The sequence below is a fragment of the Dama dama genome, chromosome 28 (assembly GCF_033118175.1).
Source record: "Dama dama isolate Ldn47 chromosome 28, ASM3311817v1, whole genome shotgun sequence".
NCBI lineage: Eukaryota > Metazoa > Chordata > Mammalia > Artiodactyla > Cervidae > Dama > Dama dama.
In genome coordinates, this window is record NC_083708.1 from 60,175,923 (window position 1) to 60,198,957 (window position 23,035).

The 23,035-nt window shown below is 40.4% G+C and overlaps 1 protein-coding gene across 1 annotated transcript; it reads left to right on the plus strand.

Moving 5' to 3' along the window:
* The first annotated feature begins 2,369 nt into the window (after nucleotides 1-2,369).
* On the plus strand, nucleotides 2,370-19,546 carry CGA (glycoprotein hormones, alpha polypeptide). The gene is made up of 4 exons (XM_061131872.1): nucleotides 2,370-2,445; nucleotides 17,481-17,587; nucleotides 18,674-18,858; nucleotides 19,469-19,546. Exons 2-4 carry the CDS (start codon nucleotides 17,488-17,490, stop codon nucleotides 19,544-19,546), a joined length of 363 nt encoding a protein of 120 aa, XP_060987855.1. The 5' UTR covers nucleotides 2,370-2,445; nucleotides 17,481-17,487.
* The last annotated feature ends 3,489 nt before the right edge of the window (nucleotides 19,547-23,035 follow it).

Here is a 23,035-nt window from a genome sequence, read left to right on the forward strand (position 1 = left end):
GGGATTTTCCCACAAGACATGAAAGGCTTTCTTCTCCTAAAGCTATAAAGGTTCTAGGTTTCCAAAATAAGCCTGCTACTTTGAAAATACACTGAAAATACATATTCCAGTACTTTGGGATTTACATGGCAGAAATTCATGAAGAAGGGTTGAAGGAGTCTTTTTGGCCTAGAAAAGAGAACAACAGTCTCAAAGGCCCCTTGCTGAATCATCTAACTTTGGAGAAAACAAAGCATAACTTTAGTTCCATCCTGATGCTCCAGGCCAGCTGCATCTATCTGGAACTTATCACCCCCTGTCCAAAAACCTACCACCCCCTACACCCGCCCAAAAGACTTATCACCCCCTGCCCAACTACAAGTGTCATCTCAACAAAAGAATACTCAAAATATCCCGCCTGATTGACATTTCCCTTATCGCTTCCACAAACCTCCCTATAAGTATGAAGCCTCCCTGATCCCTTTCGGCGCTCAGCCTGGTCATTAGGCCGACTGTCGCCCCTTCTTGCCTGAATAAAGGTAACCTACTTCTGTTGAGGTCGTCTTTCCTTTTCTGCCTCGCCAGAACTGTACCTTACAAGGGTGATACCAATCATCACCAGGAAAAGGTGAATAGGGGATTTACCTGGTGGCCCAGTGGCTAAGACTCTGCACTTCCATTGCAGGAGACCGGGTCTAATTCCTGGTCTCCTATGAATGTTTTATATTCATCTGAACAAGGAGCTAGATCCCATGTTCTGCTAAAGATCCTGCACATCCCACAACTATGACCCAGCGCAGCCAAAAAACATTCATCTTTTAAAGGTGAATGGATAGAGTAGATACTAGAAGAAACTGTGGAAGGAGAGTATGGAAATCTGAAAAAGGTGGAAGAACTGAAGCTGAAGGAGGAAGCAGATAGAACAGGCTCCATTGTGAAAGCAGGACTGCATCTCCGGCAGGACTGTGGACTCCGAGTTCTAAGCCCGGGATCTGTGGAAACGGCATTCCAACTGGAAAACCAGGCCCCCTGGATGGAAGAGCCCCAGGGCTTGTACCTAGACTCTCCAACACCTAAAAGAATACCCTAATTATCTGTGTAACTGAATAGAATCATACATTCTATTATGCTTATTGGGGTATGACCACAGGCCTATTGATAATTGTCCACTGTTAACTACCTAGGCTTAAGGCATATGAATCACGGGTTAACTTTGATTGTATCTTTCTTTTCCTTTGTTCAGACTAGTTTCATGGAATTTGGGGAGGTGGGTTTGGGCACGTACACTTAGGGTATATAAGGTTTTCACAGAAACGGGTTAGGGTCCTTGGCTAAGAGGAGACTCTGCCTTGGGCCCGCCGGTGTAATAAACTGCACCCCACTATCTGCATTGTCCTTCTGAGTGAGTTTGTTTCCCGGATCATGTAGCTACAACAAAACAAATCAACTTATTGGAGATAATAAGCCCCAGAACAATTTTGTTTCCTTTGGTCCCTCTCTTCATGTTAAACGAGAATCACCTTTTGTGTTTACAGGGATCTTCCCCCTGGGGAAGTACTTGGTAGTTTGTGTCCAAGTTCTTACAGAAATGGACCTAAGCAGAGTAGACGGAGGCAGGGATGGCTTTTAGGATCACAACCCTAAAGGCAGGATAGAAGCAGTCCTCATAGGAGCCCGAGGCTCTTGGTGAATTTTAGGAATACAGTGTGCTGGGAATCTTGGAGCAAGATGTCCCACAGTTGGCAAGCTGCGACATTGAAGTATTTTTCTGTTTGGGAAAAACTGAGCTTTACAAAAGTGAAATGAGGGGGAAAAGGCACAAATATTGGGAAGCAGTCAGTCCTCAGCACCGCCTTATGCCTTCCCCATGCATCCTTATTAAAGCCTGATGCATGTTTAATTTTAGAAAAGTCTAAATACGTGTATGTTTTCTTTTTCTGTTTTCTACTGGGATAATGTTGTAAGGCTAGAAATGCTCTGTACCTAGAATCTGAATTTTACAGCCCTGCTTTTTTAAGTAAACATCAGGTACTTAGCTAATTAAATATAATACTTGTAGGATCTTGTTTATAGGAAAGTGTCAACTTTCAGGATGTTGTGTATAAGTCTTGATAAAATTATGTAGAAAATAACAGAGTACTCATGTTTCATAGGCTGACCTTGCAGTCAACACCACCTGAAAATGGCTCAAAACAAAAAATAATCTAAGGGCTGAAACAAGATAAGATCAAATTGATGTCATGGTAATTATGTGAAGTACCATTCAATCACTGGGTGGAATTTACTGTTGATCCCTGGGCTTAGATGCAGGTGGGAACATGCAGCTTTTATGACTCTGCTGGTATATAAGGCAGGTGAGGACTTTAATAAAAGCAGTTGCTGAGAAATCACAAGACAAAGCTAAAATTCTTCTTCAGATCCACAATCAACTGCCCTGACTACATTCTGCAAAAAATCCAGAGGACGGTAATATGAATGAAATAATTTGTGGGATTTTAGTTGAGGGGTAAAATATTTGAGGACACAAGGGAGCTGGTTGTGCATAAACCCTCGTAAGAAGAGAGACAGGCATTTACGCATTCTCCTTTCAGCACTCATGATTGAATTGGGAGGAAGTCTGCAAAATTGTGGTCTGTGATCACAGGCTAAGATGTTATCTAACTGAAGCCAGAAACCAACTGTCTCCTGCTGTGATGTGTGAGTGTCTGTCAGTAACTAAAAATTTTTCTCAAGAAATATTGGATGTCATTTGAAAGGCATCCATTTCAGTGTCTTCCAGGGGTCAGGCAGGGGGAGAGTAGACCTCATGTAAGTTGGTGATACTGTTTTGTCATCGGATTTTAAATGATGCTTAGCTGTATTCAAGCTGGTCAGTGGTAAACCAGATCACCTGTTCAGCAGAATGACCATAGCTTTGCATATCTTTTCAAATAGATGTTCTTGGGTAGAGTTGAATTGTAACACTGAAATCTCTTGAACAACATTGTTTCCTTTTTCCTCTTTCATAGAATGCCATGAAGATAAGTTGCAGTAGTATTTCCCACTGTTACTGATGGACCTTGCAATTCAACATCACTTGGCTAATTCGAATTTGTTTGTTCTGCTGAGAGTTTCCAGAAATGTTTGCTAAAAGTTATATTTGCATCAGTGCTACTTAGAATGGGAGCTAGTGCTCTCCCCGCCCCACCCCACCCCTCTATTATTTTTGAGAAACAGGATTTGGGCAAATAGAAGAATTATGAGCTGACACTACATGGGTCTCACAGGAATACAGAAGCTTCATGTCACTTTCATGGGAACTTTGTTTTCCTAAATTCTACTATCCTCTCTCCATCCAAAAAGAAGATATTTTATATTAGAACAGAGGAATATTTTTAAGCTTCTGAAGATGTCTTTTAAATAATTACTTGACTTAACACCAATTCAATTACTCACAATATTGGCCACCCAATATTTTGATTCTAATACTTAGCTATAGTCTTGAGTTATTTTTGTGATAAGAACAATCACCATTTATGAAAAGTTTATGTGTCTTCATTTTAACTTTGACTTTGGCTTAAGTTTCTTTTTCCCCTTTTCTTTCTTTTTTTGCAGTCATAGAGTTGTTGGAATTTTGAGTCATATTTCTCACCATTTCTTGCTGAAGATAGTAGCATGTGAACAGTGTTAGAAAAGCAATTTATTATGTTCCAGAACAAATTCTCAGTTTTATTGTGTATTTCTCAAATTTACATTAAAACTCAAAGTAAGAGCTAGGAGACAAAATAGTAAAATTAGAAGGTAATGTGCATTTTGTTAAAAAATAGATCAAGATATTCTGCTTTTACAAAGAGAAAATGTACAGGAATCAATTCATATTTCCATTGAGAACAGCATGATCTATAGCACCAAACTTCCATTTTTATAGATTGTAAATCCCAGAGTAGTTTACTATCAATTTATGATCCTTGCAAATTCTGGTTTTGGTGTGTAACATTATAGCATTGCCCGTTGTTGTTGTTGCTCAGTGGATAAATTGTGTCTGACTCTTTGCAACCTCATGGACTGCAGCACTACAGGCTTCCCTGGCCTTCACTATCTCCTGAAGTAGGCTCAAACTCATGTTCACTGAGGCAGTGAAGCCATCCAACCATCTCATCCTCTGTTGTTGCCCCCTTCTCCTCCTGCCCTCAATCTTTCCCAGCATCAGGGTCTTTTCCAAGGAGTTGGCTCTTTGCTTCAGCATCAGTCTTTCCGATGACTATTCAGGGTTGTTTTCCTCTAGGACTGACTGGTTTGATCTCCTTGATGTCCAGGGTAACCTCAAGAGTCTTCTCCAGCACGGCAATTTGAAAGCATCATTTCTTTGGCATTCACATCCTATATATGGTCCAGCTCTCTCGTCTGTATGTTACTACCAGAAAGACCATAGCGTTGACTACACTCACTGTAATATTGTACAGAAGAATCCGCTAAGTCCTTGATTCCTCAGAGCTAACACTATAGAAAGGCTCCAGTATTCTTTGTTCACTGGGGTCTGCGAGGGAGAGAGGGAGAGAGATTGAGAGTGGGCTGAGGCTGGAAGTGGGAGCTGAATCAAGGGCAGTGTTAGGAACTGAATTTGAAAAGACAACAGCGTGATCCATGCTTAAGTCAATGCTCTGAAGAGTTTGGATTACCTGTGTGCTTTTAGGCAGGTGAAGGGCACTCTCTTAGGATCAGTTCACTTTCCAGATGATATTGGCAAATCCTTTTACTTTTCTGAAATAGGTGCCATAATGCTTTCCCTATAGAACTGTAGAGAGAATGGATATGAAACCTCATGCTTGGGGTTTCCCTGGTGATCCAGGGGTTAAGACTTGACCTTCCGATGCAGGGGTATGAGTTCTGTCCCTGGTCCAGGAGCTAAGATCCCACATGCCTCGAGGCCAAAAAACCAAAAAATGTAAAAGAGAAGCACTATTGTAACAAGTTCAACAAAGATTTTAAAAATGATCTACATAAAAAAAATGTTTTTTAAAAAGCCAATGATTGTCCGCTTTTCTCACCCCATTAATCAGACACTAGTTCTCATAACTTGATCAGATATAAATTGTCTCTTTATCTGAATGAAATCCCTTTCTTAAGGTTGTTCTGAAGAAGGTGAAGTCAGAAACATATGCAAAATAAAAAACTACACAAGCAAATGATCTTTAAGCTGGCACAACATAATGTTGCTCTAAAGGAAAAGACGTCAGTGTTTTATTTATGTATATGGTTGTGCTAGTGGTAAAGAATCCGCCTGCCTATGCAGAAGACATAAGAGACACGGGTTCGATCCCTGGACAGGGAAGATCCCCTGGAGGAGGAAATGGCAACCCACTCCAGTACTGTTGCCTGGAGAATCCCCATTGATAGAAGGGCCTGGTGGGCTACAGTCAATAGGATTGCCAGAAGTCGGACACGAATGGAGCAACTTAGCAATTGTAGCATATCACCTGAAAAAACAGTTTAAGAAGTTCATTGTGAAATATAAAGATTTGAAGGCAGTTTAGGAATATGGGATTCAGAGCTTGGAGTTGTAAAGAGACATTCTAAAATCTTAGCTCTGCCAGTGATGAATTTTATAAACTTGCCTGGGTTGCTTCACTTATGGAATTTCTTTATCTGCCAAAATGAAATGAATACCTCACAGTGTTACCATGAGCATTAAATATATGTGTGTGTTGAAGGTGCTCAAAAGAATACCTAGCACACACAAGTACTCAATTAATGGTAGGTTTTCTTTTTAAAGTGGAAATTATTATTATTACTGATTTCAGTATGACAGATACTGTGAACAATGCTAACTCCAAGTTTTTCACACTTTTCTCCCTAATAGGTTAACTGAATGTGTGTTAGATAAATTACACCCCGCAGAGGAAAAGTACCAGAAGACAGAGGAGAGACAAGACTGGGGTCCCATATCTCAGACCTTGGAGGAGAGGTTTTATTACAAGAGAGGGCAGTTGTTCTGGTTACCTATTACTGTGCATCACAGTACTGAAAAGCTTAGTGGGTAAAACAGAAAGTTACGATTATCTCTCAGGGTTCTGCAGGTGGATTGGGCTCAGTTGGGCAGTTTTTACTTAAATGTCTATTGAGTATGTTACACTACTGTTTCTGTTTTATGTTTTGGCTTCTTGGCTGCGAGGCATGTAGGATCTTAGCTCCCCAACCAGGGATCCACCCCGCAGCTCCTGCCCTGGAAGGCCAAGTCTTAACCGCCAGGCCGGCAGGGCAGCCCTCGGGCAGTTCTTAACCTCCGCTTCTCACACATCTGTGGTCTGACCGCGACTGGGGCCAGAGTCCTCCGAAGGCTTGCCGGGGCGGGTCACCCCGAGGGCTGCTTTACGCGTTACTTTTGGGCCTCTTTCTCTCCACGTGGCGTCTCACTCTCCAGGGCTGGTCCACGTGGCTCACAGCCTTCTCGGAGCCGGGTGGTCTCCGCGTAGTAGCTCTTCCCACGTGGCAGCGGCTCCTAAGACACGGGAAGCAGGAACGCCAGGTCAGCGCAGGGCTACCGCCGCGACTGGCGCGGTGCTGGCCTGGGGTAAGGGGCTTCTCTCGGCGTGAGTAGTCTCGGAGCCCACCTAGAGCGGTGGGGTACAGAGACACACACACCACTTTTGGATGCGGAAGTAGCAAGGTCACGCTGCAGAGTGAAGAGACCAAGAGAGATTTTTGTGTCCGTGTCTTGGGAAGTACACTTGCCATAGCGGAGGACACTAAGGGGTGATAAAGGATAAGGGAACTGCTTTTTGCAGTTCTGCTCTATTTTTATCACAGGAAAATAATGCTTATAAAGCAGGGCGCTGGGAATGAGAAATCTACAATCTCAGGCCCCTATCACAGTTGAGAGACTTTAGGGCAACGTTTGTATGACTTAGTGCTTTTAAATGGAAATCATAGTTGGTATGCCAAATGCATGAAAATAGCTCAAATAAACATTAAAAAGTTTTCACAAATTTTAAAAGTTACAGGGAAGATTCTTATATTGCTACAATAGTGCTCTGTGTAAACCTGTTCTGGCTTCTGGATGTTTTACTTTTCTGTGTGATAAGTTGACAACTAGTCAATGTTTTGTTCCTGATAGCATTTATAACTGCAATAATGTTGAATTTAAAAAAAGAGTAGTTTTAAACAACAAATATTTGAATTTCTCATTTAAAACAGTATTTTTATGGTGCATAGAATTTGTCCTATCTAAATTTCTTGCTGATTTAGTTTGCAGACAAGTTAAAAAATGCTTATGTGCTAGAAAAGCCAGAAGGGTAATGGTAGAGCTAAGATTTTAATTACATAATTATGACAACAGTCTGAAGCGCCTTAATATAACAATTAAAGTAGAACGTGTACATCTTATTTTAAGCCCCTTAAATTTAGTCAGTTAAGAAAAGAAGCTTCTCACATACAGATGGCCAACAAACACATGAAAAGATGCTCAACATTGCTCATTATTAGAGAAATGCCAATCAGAACTCTAATGAAGTATATATGTATGTACATTACTGTGTGTGGCGTAGATGGCAAGTGGGAATCTTCTGTATGGCACAGGAGCTCAGCTCAGGGCTCTGTGACCACCGAGAGGGGTGGGATGGGGTGGGAGGTGGGCAGGGGTTCCAGACTGAGGGATAAAAGACAAGGAGAGCATAATACGAAAAATAAAGAAAGGGAGCTTCTCAAAATATGACTGTTAGAAGAGTGATCATAAAGGAATTGAAATTTTTATAATTCTATGAGCATTTCAATTCCCTTCTAAATACTGCCTGCTCTTTTCCTTTTTTAAAAAAATATTTAAAGGCCATCTTTTGTTCTCCTTGTTTTTACGGGCACCCCTGGTTTTTTTGTCTGCTTTGGTTTGATTTTGTTTACAAAGTATAGTTGTACACGGGGTACTTTATGTGTCTCTTGTCTCTGAGACCGCCCCTTTTTGTTCGCTCTTTCTCTTCATTTCATGTGGAAAGTAAGTTGAGTCCCTTTTAGGATTTTGCGAAGCCATAAAGCACTGTTAAGTAATTGATAAACAGAAATCCCATCCCAGACACCGCTGCAGAGCTCTATGACTTCACCGACTTTCCTCTGGATACTGGAGCAATTTGTGACCACAGTATTTGCAACCTCTGTGGTTAGACTGGGGAAATGATGAGGACTGCTGAATAGAAGCTCCAGAACAAGTGTCAAAATGGTAAAATATCTGTTTACTACTGTTATGGCTTTTGTCCCCATGAAGCATGTTCTGTATTCTCATTAGCTTTTCTCCTCTCCGTTTTCCTGTCCCCAGCCTATCAAATGTTTCAACGTCTGCAAGTTCGCCACTCTAACTCACAATTACTCAGCTTTGTGTCTGGGTCAGAGAGCAGGAAGCTTACTCATATTTGTGTCACTCATACCTGGCCCCGTGCCTGGTATGTAGCAGGTACTTACTCAGTCTTTAAATCTTTCAAAGGCTCAACTTGGACCTTAAATCTTGCATTTCACAATGTTGAACTGTCAAATCATCCAAAGCTCAGATTTTCATATATTAGGGAAAATATTAATTATCTATATCAAAGAATGGATGAGGGGATTTGAGACAGATCTTGGGAGTATTAACCAGTGTCTCCTCATTCCATCCCCCCGACCTCTCAGCCATCCTTTGACCATCAGTGAATGCACTGCTGGGTTTCAAGGTCACTTTGGGGCCTAGGAGCAATTTCAACATCTACTTGGAAGAACTGAGAACTTGGAGGATTATTGAGGCTTGGGGCTGCAGCGTAGGATTGCAAAATACACACACAGCTGGACCTGGGATTCAAAATCTGTTATAAGACCAGGGTAAAAAAGCACTCATTGAAACTAGAGCACATGAAGAAAGAAAGTGAGAAGTCAAGGCTCCTCAGGCTGAGCTTCCTGAGCCCCGACCAAGCCGCCCAGCAAGAGACAGCGGTGGTCAGTCGATAGGAGGTCGAGGTGAGCCTGCTCGGGGATCCACTCCCTGGGAGTTGGTGGGATAAAGGATGGAGGATGCTGAACATTCCACTTACCCCTGCGACTGTCCACCTTCAGATCTTTCGTCAAGGCCGAACTATTGCTATCTGCTGTTCCAGACACAGGTGGTGCTAGTGGTAAAGAACCCCCCTGCCAATGCAGGAGATGTAAAAAAAGCAGGTTTGATCCCTGGGTCAGGAAGATTCCCCTGGAGGAGGGCATGGCAAGCCACTCCAATATTCTTGCCTGGAGAATCCCATGGACAGAGGAGCCTGGTGGGCTACAGTCCATAGAGTCACAAAGGGTCAGACACGACTGAAATGACCACACGGGCATGCACGTACCAGGCAAGATGTTGAAACTTACAGACCTCTCTTCACTTTAACAAACATGTCGTGAATCCCTATCTCGTGCCAGGCAGTGTGCTGGGGATTAAAGGCTTTTCTTTCAAGGGTCCCTTTCATTAGCGATCCTTCACGGAAGGCAGCCTATTTTCTTCTTCTTGGTTGTCAGCTGGGCTAGATGGGACTAATGAGGTGAAACCTTAGGTTAACCCTCTAGAAATCAGTTAGATTTAATCTGTTTTGTTAACACAGAATTATGCTTTTACTCCTAACCAGTCATCTCAAAAGTGTGCTATGAATCAGTTGCACCTCCCAGTATGAAGAGTATGGATGAGTCACCCCATCTATTACCACCTTCATAAAAATTGAAAACCTCACTCTCTGGCTGTGGGGGTAGAAATGAGAGCATCTTTGCAGATAAATAAAGGGCAGGATGTCACGTTGTACCAAAGCCTTGTCATCTTGGAACAATCTTTTATATATGTTATGTACATATATATGTGTTCATGTACATACATGCATGTACAAACACATATACACACATCCACACACATTACATATGTAAATATACACATGTAATATTTATGTATCTATGTACATTTAATTTGCCTTGAAGCCTTTTAATAATAGGATAGGTAGACTAGGACAATAGATTTCTCAATCCTGGCACCTTAATTTATAAACACTTTTTTTTTTTCTGATAAAAATAGAGTGGAGGAGCTGCAAAGAGAAGCCTTTTCATTGTTTATTGTCCCTAAGTTTTCATTGCTACGGCAGGTGAACTTTTCAAAAACGGCCACAAAAATGCATGCGGGCGTGCTAAGTCACTTCAGAGATTAGTATATCTGATTTAGATCAAGCATGTTTTGCAAAATCGCATAAATCCCAGCTGAACATAATTATTGTTCCTGTCCTGGATCTTAATGTTTTTTTAATATATCGTTTCATAAAATGACTCCTGCCTGCAGCATATTTAACACTTACACGTTCATATATTAGCCAGCTACAAAGTTTATAGCCCAGTGAGACTACATTGTCTCTAATGAATTTATTATCTGAAAATATTTTATTTAACTAAACATTTATTCTAAGTTGTCATTCAAGAGTTATCTTGTTCCTCAGAATGAATGACAGCTCTACACAAGAAAGCTTTGATTGATATTATCACTGATCTAAAGTCCCAGTGGGGCTTCCCGGTTGGCGCTAGTGGTAAAGAACCTGCCTGCCAATGGAGGAGACATAGGAGACATGGGTTTGATCCCTGGGTTGGGAAGATCCTCTGGAGGAAGGCATGGCCACCCACTCCAGTATTCTTGTCTGGAGAATCCCATGGACAGAGGAGCCTGGCGGGCTACAGTCCACGGGTTCACAAAACAATTGAACAGGACTGAAGCGACTTAGCATGCGTGCACACAGTCATGGTACAACAAGACGGCATCTACTCTAGGCCTGTGCTAGAAAGGGGGTGGGTTGGGGTCACAGTTTTTACCCTTAAGAAGCTTTACATGGATGGAAAGACAAACGTACGTAATTGGCTACTATTCAGGACAGACTGAGGAACTTTATCTAAAAATCATAAGCAAAATTATAGGTAAATGCAGTGGAGAGTTATTTATTCTGCCTTTGAGGTAGGATGAAACCTTCACCATGAAGCTGGTGGCCGGCAGCTCCTTAAACTAAGTCTGAGGTGGATGGGCTAAGGCCTTACAGGTCAAGTTGAGCACACACACGTTTCCTTGGCCTCATGTTATTTTGATGGGGCAGGAGGGGAGGGCATGTTGAGTGGATGTTGAGATGGACTGTGGCGTTGGACGTCTAGAGTCTGTGATGCCTGCAGTGTCCTCACTCAGAATATGGAGAGGCTGAGATTAGTATATCTGATTTAGATCAAGCATTTTTTGCAAAATTGCATAAATTCCAGCTGAACATAATTACTGTTCCTGCCCTGGATCTTAATGTTTTTCTTCCAGATTCCCAAACAGAAAGACCTCAGGGTGATTAGACTGATGAAAATGTTTGTTAAAATGTTTTCAGAAACACCTAGAATTTGAGAGTTCATCCCTTTTTGCTTGGTTAATCTCATCTCTTTTTAAAATGAAGACAAAGCCATTTCTGTTATTAAAAGATGAAGCTATGGTGACTTGGTTCTGCTTTTTAAATCTTCTCCTCAGCATAAAGCAAAGCCTAAAATGTGCAGCAGCGCTATGCTCTCGCTTTCTGCCATCTTGTTATAAACGCTTCTCTCTGAATTAATTCTGATATAATTGTTCGCTGCATAATGCTGAATTTTCATAATATATGAGCTGCAATATCAAAGCATGAAAATGATACTAGTTTAAAAAGGAAACCCATTGCAATTCTGATATTTTCCCTGTGACTTTGTATATCACTTAAGAAGTTGTTCTCAAACTTTTGAATCTTAGAAACAGTTTAAGATCTTAAAAATTATTGAAGCGCTCAAAGAATTTTTTAATGAACTTATATTTATTAATAGTTTTTGATTTAGAGATTATGTTATGAGTTTTAGAATATTTATTCAATTAAAAACAACTTAAAAAACAAGTTAGCATAGATAAAATATATTTATTAAAAAATGACAACTTCCAAAACAAAAAAGTCAGTGGGAAGAATGGAATTGTTTTACCTTTAAGCAAAAATTTAAACAGCACTGAGCTAATAGAATACAGCTACCTTCTCATGTGCTTCTTTATTCACCCTGTTACAGTATTGTATATTATATGGCCTCTAGAATATTTCACTGAACACTCATGAGGGGTAAGGGTGAAAAACCCAAACAACATCTTAGTATTGTGAAAATAATTTTGACCTCCCAGACCCACTGAAAGTCTTTAGGATCCTCAGATCACTTGTTGAGAGCCACTGACTTAGGATAATATTTATTCAGTGTTAATCATGGATGAAGAGAAATAAAACCCCTAAATACTAGGCATAAGTATATAGATCAGGTAGAAATAATGACATACATATGTTTTAGCCTTACCAATGTGTACATAGTCTGCTTTCTGTTTTATAAACTGTTAGTTCTGCTGTCTGACAAATTATTCTTATAAGATGTATGGGTTTATATAAACATCTGGCAAAAACATGGTCTTATTATGTCAGTCCACATGAAAAATAGCCACAAGTTTTGAATCATGTGAAATTTTAAGACTCATTCTGAAATGTCTTTTTTTTTTTTAAAGAAACTTTTGGTTTTGATACATTATAGATTTAGAGGAAGTTGCAGAAAAATAGATGGGGAAGTCCTGAGTACTCTTAGCTAGCTCCCCAGGAGCCCTTCCCAGGTGGCTCAGTGGGTGAAGAAACTGCCTTTCCATGCAGGAGACACAGGAGAGAGGGTCTGATCCCTGGGTTAGGGAGATCCCCTGGAGGAGGAAATGGCAACCCACTCCAGTATTCTTGCCTGACAAATCCCACGAGCAGAGGCGCCTGGCAGGTCCATGGGGTCTCAAAGGGTCAGACACAATTGAACCAGTGAGCACACACACCACAAACCCCGCGATAGTACCTTCCGTAACGACAGGACAACGGGGAAGCCAGGAAACTGACGTTGGTGCAGCATGCAGTTGATCTGGATTTCATCAGTGCTGTGTGTGTTTCTCTGCAGGTTCACCCTGAGTGTATTTTAGTGTATCCCTGTCACAATCAAGATAAAGAGCTCTTCCGTCGCCACAGGCGCCCTGATGCCATCTTTGTATGGCCACACTTATCTACTCCCATCAACTCCCTCTCCAATACTAACTCCTCAAAACTGTTCATCTATTCTCCACCTCTATGCTTTTATTATTTCGAAAGTGTTATATAAATGGAATCATGCAGTATGCAGCCTTCACTCAGCATGATACCCTTGAGATCCATCCAAGTTGCATGTCTATCAATAATGTGTTCTTTTTTGCTGCCACACCATGTTCTCTGGTTTGGAGGTACCATTGTTTGCGTAACCAACCATTCCTCTCCATCCACCGGAGGGCATCTGGATCATTTGAGTTTGGGGCTGTTATAAGTAAAGCTGCTCTGAACTTCTGTGTACAAATTTTACTTGAACATAGTATGCATTTCTCTGAGACAAATGCCCAAGTGTAACTGTTGGGCTAACATGGTAAGTACATGTGTGGTTTTATAAGAAACTTCCAAACTATTTTCCACAGAGGTTGTACCATTTTATATTTCCAACCAGCAAAGTTTGAATTATCCTGTTTCTTTGCATCCACTTGATGTTATTTTTATTTTATCTGTTAGGTATGTAATATCTCATTGTGGTTTTAATTCCCATGTCCCTAATGGTTGATGTAGAATATTTTAAATGTGCTAATTTGCCTTCTATATGGGCTTCTCTAGTAGCTCAGCTGGTAAAGAATCTGCCTGCAATGCAGGAGACTGTTTCAATTGCTGAGTTGGGAAGATCACCTGGAGAAGGGATAGGCTGCCCACTCCAGTATTCTCGGGCTTCCCTTGGGGCTCAGCTGGTAAAGAATCTGCCAGCAATGTGGGAGACCTGGGTTTGATCCCTGGGTTCTATATATCTTTTCCAGGGCAATGCCCATTTTCCAATTGGATTTTTTTTTCTACTGACTTTTGAGAGTTCTTTATATATTCCAAATGCTAGTCCTTTGTTAGATAAGCAGCTTGCAAATGTTTTCTCCAAGTGTGTATCCTGTAGTTTCGTCCTCTTTGAGAATTAACTCATAATTTAGATGAGGTCCAATATATCAATTTTCTTTTTATAATTTTTTTTTTGTCTACTCTAAAAACTCTTCACCTAGACCCTGACCCCCCAATTTTTTTCCTAATAATTTTATGATTCCACATTTTACAGTTAAATGGATGGTCCATTTTGAATTAGTTTTCTTTTTCTTTTTTTAACTTTTTGAAAACAATTATTTTTAATTGGAGGATAATTGCTTTACAATGTTGTGTTGGTTTCTGCTGCCCAAGAACATGAATCAGCTATAAGAACACACATATTCCTTCCCTCTTGAGCCTTCCTCCCCCCACCCCAGGGAATTAATGTTCATCTAAGGTGTGAGATTTACATTGAGGTGTTTTGTTTATATGTCCTGCTTTTGCGTTTGTTTTGCTTATGGATGTCCAATTGTTTTAGCAGCCATTGTTGGAAAAGTCGAACTCCTCTGTTAAATTGCTCTGACATCTTTGTCAAAAGCCACCTGGGCATATTTGTGTAGAGTCTGTGTTTCGGTTCTCTGTTCTGTCCCATTGGTCCAGGTATCTGTCCTTCTGCTAATATCATGCTATTCTGATTACTGCAGTTGCGTTATAACATCGTAAGACTCAACACTTAACCAGGAAGTCTGTCTCCTCCCTCTGTGTTTCTGAAATTGCTTCAGCTGTCCCAGATCCTTCGCCATTCAGTAATCATTAACTTCTCTGTGTGTACAAAAGCTGTGCTAGGATTTTGATGGACATTTCATTAAGCATAAAGATCAGTTTGAAGAGAACTGACATCTTTACTATGTCGAGTCTTCCAATCCATGAACATGATTTGTCTCTCCATTTATTTAGGTCTTCTTTGATTTACTTCATCGATACTTTGTAATTTTCAGCGTACAAGTCTTGTTCATATTTCATTAGATTTATACTTAAGTATCTTATTTTCTTTGGAGTGAGTATAAATAGTACTTGTGTTTTAATTTGTTTCCACATTATTGTTTTTAGTATATAGGCATGTAGTTGATTTTTGTATGTTGTTCTTGTCATTCAATCTTGCTTCCTGAACTCACTAATTAATTCCAGGACCTTTTTTGTAGGTTCATTGTTTTGTTTTTTTAAATGCAGATGATCATATCATCTCTAAATAGGGACAGTTTTACTTCTTTCTTTTAAATTTGTGGTTATGCGCTGGCTAGAATGTCTAGTACTATATTGAATCAGAGTGATGAGGATGGGCACCCTCACTGTGTTTCTGAGCTTCAGAGGAAAGCATTAGGTTTTTCACATTAAGTATGATATTATCTGTAGGTTACCTGTAGGTTTTTATAAATGCTCTTTATCCAGTGTTTATCAAGTTGAGAAAACTGTTTTGGTTCTTGTTTGCTGAGAGTCTTTGTTGTGAAAGAGTATTGGAGTTTGTCAAAAGCTTTCCTGTGTCAATTGGTATAATCATATGGTCCTTTTCTTTATTCTTTTGATATGGTGGATTACAATTGAGTGATTTTCAAATATTGAACCAGTCTTGACTATTGCGAATTATTTCCAGTTGGTTGTGTTGAATAATTTTTCTTATACATTACTGTATTCAATTTGCTATTATTTTGTTTAGGATTTTCCCATCTAAATATGAGATAAAAAAAATAAATTTCATGAGATGTACCAATCTCTTGTTTTCTTTCTTTGTTCTGTATATTTCTGGCTTTTGTGTCAGGGTAATCCTGGCCTCATAAATTGAGTTGGGAACTGTTCCCTCTTCCATTTTATAAAAGTGATTCTGTAAAATTGGTGTTAATTCTTTAAGTGTTCTGAATTGTATTTTCACAGGTAATTGATTCTCTGTCTCTTATCTTTCATGGTTTGAACATAAGCTCTTTAAATAAACAAGGATAAAAATCTGCCCCTTTTATCTTACACGAGATTTTTCTAAAACATGTAGAGATAAAACCCAATTCTTTTTTTTTTTTAATTTTTAAATATTTTATTGAAACATAGTTGATTTACAATGTTGTATTAACTCCTGCTCTATATCAAAGTGACTCAGTTATACCTACATGTACATTCTTTTCTATATTTGTTCCTATTTTAATTTTATTTATTTTTTCATTTATTTTTATTAGTTGGAGGCTAATTACTTCACAACATTTCAGTGGGTTTTGTCATACATTGACATGAATCAGCCATGGAGTTACATGTATTCCCCATCCCAATCCCCCCTCCCACCTCCCTCTCCACCCGATTCCTCTGGGTCTTCCCAGTGCACCAGGCCCGAGAACTTGTCTCATGCATCCCACCTGGGCTGCTGATCTGTTTCATTATAGATAATATACATGCTGTTCTCTCGAAACATCCCACCCTCGCCTTCTCCCACAGAGTCCAAAAGTCTGTACTGTACATTTGTGTCTCTTTTTCTGTTTTGCATATAGGGTTATCATTACCATCTTTCTAAATTCCATATAAATGTGTTAGTATGCTGTAGTGGTCTTTATCTTTCTGGCTTACTTCACTCTGTATAATGGGCTCCAGTTTCATCCATCTCATTAGAACTGATTCAAATGAATTCTTTTTAACGGCTGAGTAATATTCCATGGTGTATATGTACCACAGCTTCCTTATCCATTCATCTGCTGATGGGCATCTAGGTTGCTTCCATGTCCTGGCTATTATAAACAGTGCTGTGATGAACATTGGGGTGCACGTGTCTCTTTCAGATCTGGTTTCCTCGGTGTGTATGCCCAGAAGTGGGATTGCTGGGTCATATGGCAGTTCTATTTCCAGAAGATTTCTTAAAAAACCCAATTCTTAAATGCAGTTAATATCTGGATGTGATTAATCATTCAGCTGACCTTACTTAACACGATCTCATGCATTCAGAATGCTCAGGTAAAGCTGTGCTACAGGTATAAATAAGTTATGAAGTGCATTTAGGAAAACTTTGATTAATACTACCTGCTGTCTATTCTTGCCACATTGTTGGATTAGCATTTACTTTGCAATTCATAACTAACTTTACAACTCAGCTACCCCCAGTGAATAAAAAACGAGACAGGCATTGTCATTTCCTTCTGTTCTCCCACGTGGAACTGGGAAGGATGGGCTCAAATACTGTTTATTTTATAAATCATAGTTAAGCTTGTCTATTTATTCATCCATCTATCCATCTTATAGATATCCTTAGATATTATCTATTGGAGTTTCATATTTTATAAATAAGGTAATTAAAGATTCTTAACAGGATGTTAAGATTTTGGAAACAGAATTTCTTTTTGTTATCATTATGCCTGGTTATACTGGTTGATATAAGAAATGAGAAGAGTCAATTCTCTACCCCTTTCCTAAAGAGAAATTGCTTTTTTATATGTGGCTTTCAAGTGTATCGGGAGCTGTAGGCCAAGGAGTCAAGACATTGATGACTTAGTTGCAGCAGTGTTAAAGCTACTGGGTGTGGTTATGCCTGTTAAGCCAATTTTATAGTAACTTTTTTTTCCTATGTCTGTTTTGCAGAAGAGCCATGGATTACTGCAGAAAATATGCAGCTGTCCTTCTGGCCGTACTGTCTCTGTTTCTGCAGATTCTCCATTCCTTTCCTGATGGAGAGTTTACGATGCAGGGTGTGTGACCAAACTTGAGTTTGCAGTAACAGGGAAGCACACATTTCTAGACGCACATCAGTAACTCCGTTAATTACATTTGTACCTCCTTTTCAAATGTGATAAATCTTTGCCATTGGGTGTATATCGAGGCACTTTTAGATTGTGAACATTAAATGAGTTTCCAAAAATGTACAGTGAAAATGTTATTTCACATGTCCATTTAAATAGCAGCTTGTACATTTCCATCTGAAATAGATTCCTGATTATTCTTTATCTGAGTTTTGCAAGCAAAAACTGCTCCTTATTCAGTTTAGCTTGTTGGTTTTTTTTTTTTTTTTTTTGCATTTCTCCCAGAAGATTTGGGATTTTTTTAACATTGCCTTTGTAGATGAATTTTCATATCAGTTAACAAGTTAGAAAACAAAACCACTTTATGCAGTAAATTTTTTTGCTCTATTTTCTGAAAAATCTCGTATAGTAGCTGATACCACCCCATCTGCTATGAAACTGTGAGCTACTATTGGTGATGGATTTTCTCCACACAAGTGGTAATATTTTAACCCCTGTTCCCAAGTGCAGATGCCAGATCTAGTAGCAGGCTGTCCCACTCACCAAGCTTTCTTGATTCTGACAAGTTTTCCTCTGTCAATATTTGGAGTTTCTATGGGAGAAAGAAATAGTAGATTCTAAAGTACAAAATATCTTGCCTCTGGGCAAAACTCTTCTTTTGGATGAGCGTGGTGTTTTCATCTGTCTAGTCTTGCCTTCCCTACAGACATTCTATCAGCACTGGAAGTGCAAAGTCATTCCTAAAGAATCTTCTACCACTGAGATGTCCATGCCCAGCTGCAAAATTATTTCCCTGTGAAAATAACTGTAGTCAGGACAAACGGATATTGTGTATGAAGGTGAACATACAACCAAAAAGTATTTATTTATTTTAGTTTCCAATAGAAAAAAAGAATATTTGTTGTCCTGTAATAAGGAATAATTCATAGTTTTTTTAAATTCTTTTTGGATTATTTCCCTCTTAGCCTTTTTCTTTCTTTCTCTTTTTTTTCTTTCTCTCTCTCTCTCTCTTAAACTTTTGTTTTTTGGTGCTAGGTTGTCCTGAATGCAAGCTAAAGGAAAACAAATACTTCTCCAAGCCAGACGCTCCAATCTATCAGTGCATGGGCTGCTGCTTCTCCAGGGCATACCCCACTCCAGCGAGGTCTAAGAAGACAATGTTGGTCCCCAAGAACATCACCTCGGAAGCCACATGCTGTGTGGCCAAAGCGTTTACCAAGGTGAGGACTTAAAGGGCCTCAGAAACTTTCTAACAGTTCAACCAGAGAAATGTCCTCACAGCACATCCATGGGCTTCACGCCGGAGGTAGCTGATGACCAGTCCTTCAATGGGCATTTGTAGAGCGAAGGGCTGAGCTTGTCCGCTTGAATCAAGATAGTCAGCAGCCTTCTGGACACAGGCTGGATCTATCCAGAATGAAGAAAGTGGACAGTGGTGACAAGGGGCAGGTTGGGAGAGAACATAGAATACTTACACAGTGCACATTGAGACTTTCAGAATGAAAATATCAGCTGAAAAGGAGACTATGCAAATATAGCAAGCATCTGTTTTTTAAAGGACTTATTTATTTGTGTGGCTGCACAGGGTCTTGGCTGTAGCACTCAGTCTGTGGGAACTTTAGTTGTGGCAGGCGGGATCTAGTCCTCTGACAGGACTGGGAACCTGGGCCCCCTGCCAGGCACTGGGCCAGCACAGAAGTCCCATGTAGCAATCATCTACTCAGTTCAGCTGGCCAGAGACAAGTTCACCAAACAGTTTTCAATTTTGCTAGCCTGCCTGTCTATCCGCCTGCATCTATCTACCATCTATCCTTTTTCCCTCCCCTTTAGGCCACAGTGATGGGAAACGTCAGAGTGGAGAACCACACGGACTGCCACTGCAGTACTTGTTATTATCACAAATCTTAGAGGGTTTGCAATGGGCCGTGTTGGTGATGGCTGATTTGCCCAAAAGGAAAGCTAATTTGTCCAGTGTCTACGGCTTTGTGAGATAAAACCCTCCTTTTCCTTGCCGTACCACTTTTAACCTGCTTTGAGAATGTACTGCAGCTTCATTGCTTTTCTCCTTACCCTACATTATAATCAGCAGCCTCGATCTTTTCATTTGGAATGAAATATGGCATTTAGCATGACCATAAAAAGTTGGTTCCACTGGAAATAAAGTCTTTTAAATCATCACTCTGTCGCTGAATTCTAATTTTTTTCTGAAAAGTCTCAAGCCAGTTACTTTTGATAGGATTAATGGAAGGGAGTAAGCTGGTGGGTGAGCTGGGTTCCCATGTAGTCAATGGCCTAATACTGGAGAATCTTATTCTAACCAAGCCTTCCAGAGCAAGCTGTGAGCCCCTCAAACAGTGGGCTACTCATGAGACAATCCATTGGGGTGAAGGAAGAAAATATAACTTCTATTTCTATTCATTTGCACATTGTCTTTAGATGTGCAAATAGAGTTTTGTAGTAGTGTGAGTTTTATAGAAGTTTTGTAGAAGTACAGATACATTAAAAAATAGAACTGATAACAGATAAGGCTTTAAAAAATCTTCATTCATCACCAATTTGTCAAGATTCCATTTCAAAGTGAAAAACCAATTTCTAAGAGGTTGGTAAATACACCAGATGGCAGGGTGAAAAATTAAAGTGTGTGCATGTACCTTTAAAGAATCACTGAAACACACACACATTACTTAACTTGTTCATTTATTTACATATGGTCTTGGGTGTATAAAATTTACAAATAAATACATATGTGGATATTGGGGATGTTTGGTCACAAGCTTTTTTACTGAAAATTTTCAATAAAAAAAAAAAAGAAGAACACTGTTCTAAGATTTGGTAAAGCCAAAATCATCTCTAGTCTGAAGTTGCTTCACTGGCTTATGCCTGACCGTAGTTCCTGGCAGCCAGGTTATAACCAAACAGTGGCTAGGGTAAGGATAACATCCTCTACCATTCCATTTTTACATCCAGATGGGAATGAGCAAGTTATGAACAAAAAATTCGCTGGGAGCTCACTGGGGACTTGGAGGCGGACCAAGCACTTGCTCTTAGCTCTGTCCAAATGCTTAGTAGTAGCGCCAGGCTTCAAAACCACATTTATTGCGCATTTATACTCATAAACAGAGATAGACCATGGTTTTTACCCACTAAATTATATTAGCTATGGTAGAGATCAAAGCCACCCAAAAGTTCAATTCCTAAAGGAGCCAGAATTAAAAAAAAAAAAAAAATCACACTGGTTACAGCTAAGGCTTTCAAAAAAAATTCATTCATTACCAGTTTGTCAAGATCCCATTTCCGAGTGAAAAATCAATTTCTAACAGGTTGGTAAAAACACCAGGTGTTAGGATGAAAAATTAAAATGAGCACATGCACTTTTAAAGAAACAGTGAAATGCAAACACATTAGCTTATTCATTTGCTTATTTATTACACATTTATTTAATGTCCAATAAGTGGTGGTCTGTGGTTAGATGTTGGAAGTTCAGCGATATCAGGATTCTCCAGAAGGTAAGATCGAGAAAACAAAATGCAGCTTAACTTAAGGAAACAATGGTGCTGATCATGGGCTCGTTCAAACATTTAACTGATATTCACTGAGAATCTACACGCGTCAGGTCTTCAGAGCTTGTTTGGAGGATACAGCAGGAGAAGAAAGCTAGGTATCCACCATTGACTGGAGAGCTCCTGTCCATCTGGGGGTCATCCTATTGGACAGATGGGAAGGAATGAGTAATGAAAGAGGAACTGAACATCCCCATGGCCATTCAGGGCAGCCAAATCTGCCCTGGAGAGCACTACAGTAAGATACAGACGCTGCCCTGAAACAATCCACAGTCAGGTAGGGAGGCGAGGCATAGCAAAGAATTAAGATCAAGTGAGACACAAATTGGGCTTCCCAGTGGCTCGAGTGGTAAAGAACCTGCCTGCCAGGAGACATTAAGAGATGCGGGTCCTATCTTTGTGTCAGAAAGAGCCCCTGGAGGAGGGCATGGCAACTCACTCCAGGATTCTTGCCTGGAGAATTCCGTGGACAGAGGAGACTGGTGTGCCATGGTCTATAGTCACATAGGGTCACAGATCTGACACAGTTGAAGCTCTGAGCTTGCAGCAAGCGTGCACAGTATGCAAATCAGGTGCTCTGCGACCACCTAGAGGGGTGGGAGGCGGGTTCAAGAGGGAGGGGGCATTTACACCCATGGCTGATTCATGCTGATGCACGGCAGAAAGCAACACAGTACTGTAAAGCAGTTATTCTACAAATAAAAGTGCATTAAAAGTAAAGATCAAGTGAGATGATGCTATGGAAAACGTACGGATTTGGGGGGCATTCAGTGAGGGATAGTGAACTCAGTCTCCAGTGGAGTTCGTCATGGAGAGCTTCACAGGAAAGGTGATACTTGAGTTGGATCTAGAGGATAAGCAGATAGACGGGGGAAGGGTGGGGTCTGGTTGAGGAAACAGCATACGTAACCAGGACACAGGGAACCGTCCTGAGACGGGAGCCAGTGTGCTGGTCAGAGTGACGAGCGGCTCAGTGCCTGAACTTTACGGAGCTGGGTGGAGGCCTGGAGCTGCAGAGACAGATGGACACCTGTAGGCGAGTCATGCAAATAACATGCAAAGAAATGGACATTCCAGCTCGGACCCGTGCTTCTCAAACTAGCGGGCTTCAAAGTTCTGCCAGCTGTAGGATTAAACATGCGCCTTTCTATAGATCAATTTTGCTTGAAGATTTGGGGACATCTTATTTTAATTTCAAAACAAAAGCAGAGATGTTATAGAGTAGAATGCAAAATTGACAAAATGAGTTTAAAAAGTGGGCCTTGACAAGAAACTTCACATTTTGGGTGGGGCCTTCTGGACTCTGGAAGGCCCCACCTGTGGACTTGTGGACCTGTGCTCTTGTGACCCTTCCCAAACCTCCAGGGGGCTGGTTCACTCTTCTTCCATTAGGTGTACTTAAGTGGAGAAGTTTGAGAACTGCTATTAAAGGAAAGTTATGACCAACCTAGACAGCATATTAAAAAGCAGAGACATTACTTTGCCAACAAAGGTCTGTCTAGTCAAGGCTATGGTTTTTCCAGTGGTCATGTATGGATGTGAGAGTTGGACTGTGAAGAAAGCTGAGTGCTGAAAAATTGTTGCTTTTAAACTGTGGTGTTGGAGAAGACTCTTGAGAGTCCCTTGGACTGCAAGGAGATCCAACCAGTCCATCCTGAAGGAGATCAGTCCTGGGTGTTCATTGGAAGGACTGATGCTGAAGCTGAAACTCCAATACTTTGGCCACCTGATGCGAACAGCTGACTCGTTGGAAAAGACCCTGATGCTGAGAGGGATTGGGGGCAGGAGGAGAAGCGGGAGACAGAGGATGAGATGGCTGGATGGCATCACCAACTCG

Bases quoted from the DNA above. Each gene is read 5' to 3' on its own strand.
- CGA (XM_061131872.1), top strand. From the start codon at position 17,488: ATGGATTACTGCAGAAAATATGCAGCTGTCCTTCTGGCCGTACTGTCT. The intron at 17,588-18,673 runs GTGTGTGACCAA...TTTTGGTGCTAG, and splicing joins TGGAGAGTTTACGATGCAGG to GTTGTCCTGAATGCAAGCTA. The intron at 18,859-19,468 runs GTGAGGACTTAA...CCTCCCCTTTAG, and splicing joins TGGCCAAAGCGTTTACCAAG to GCCACAGTGATGGGAAACGT.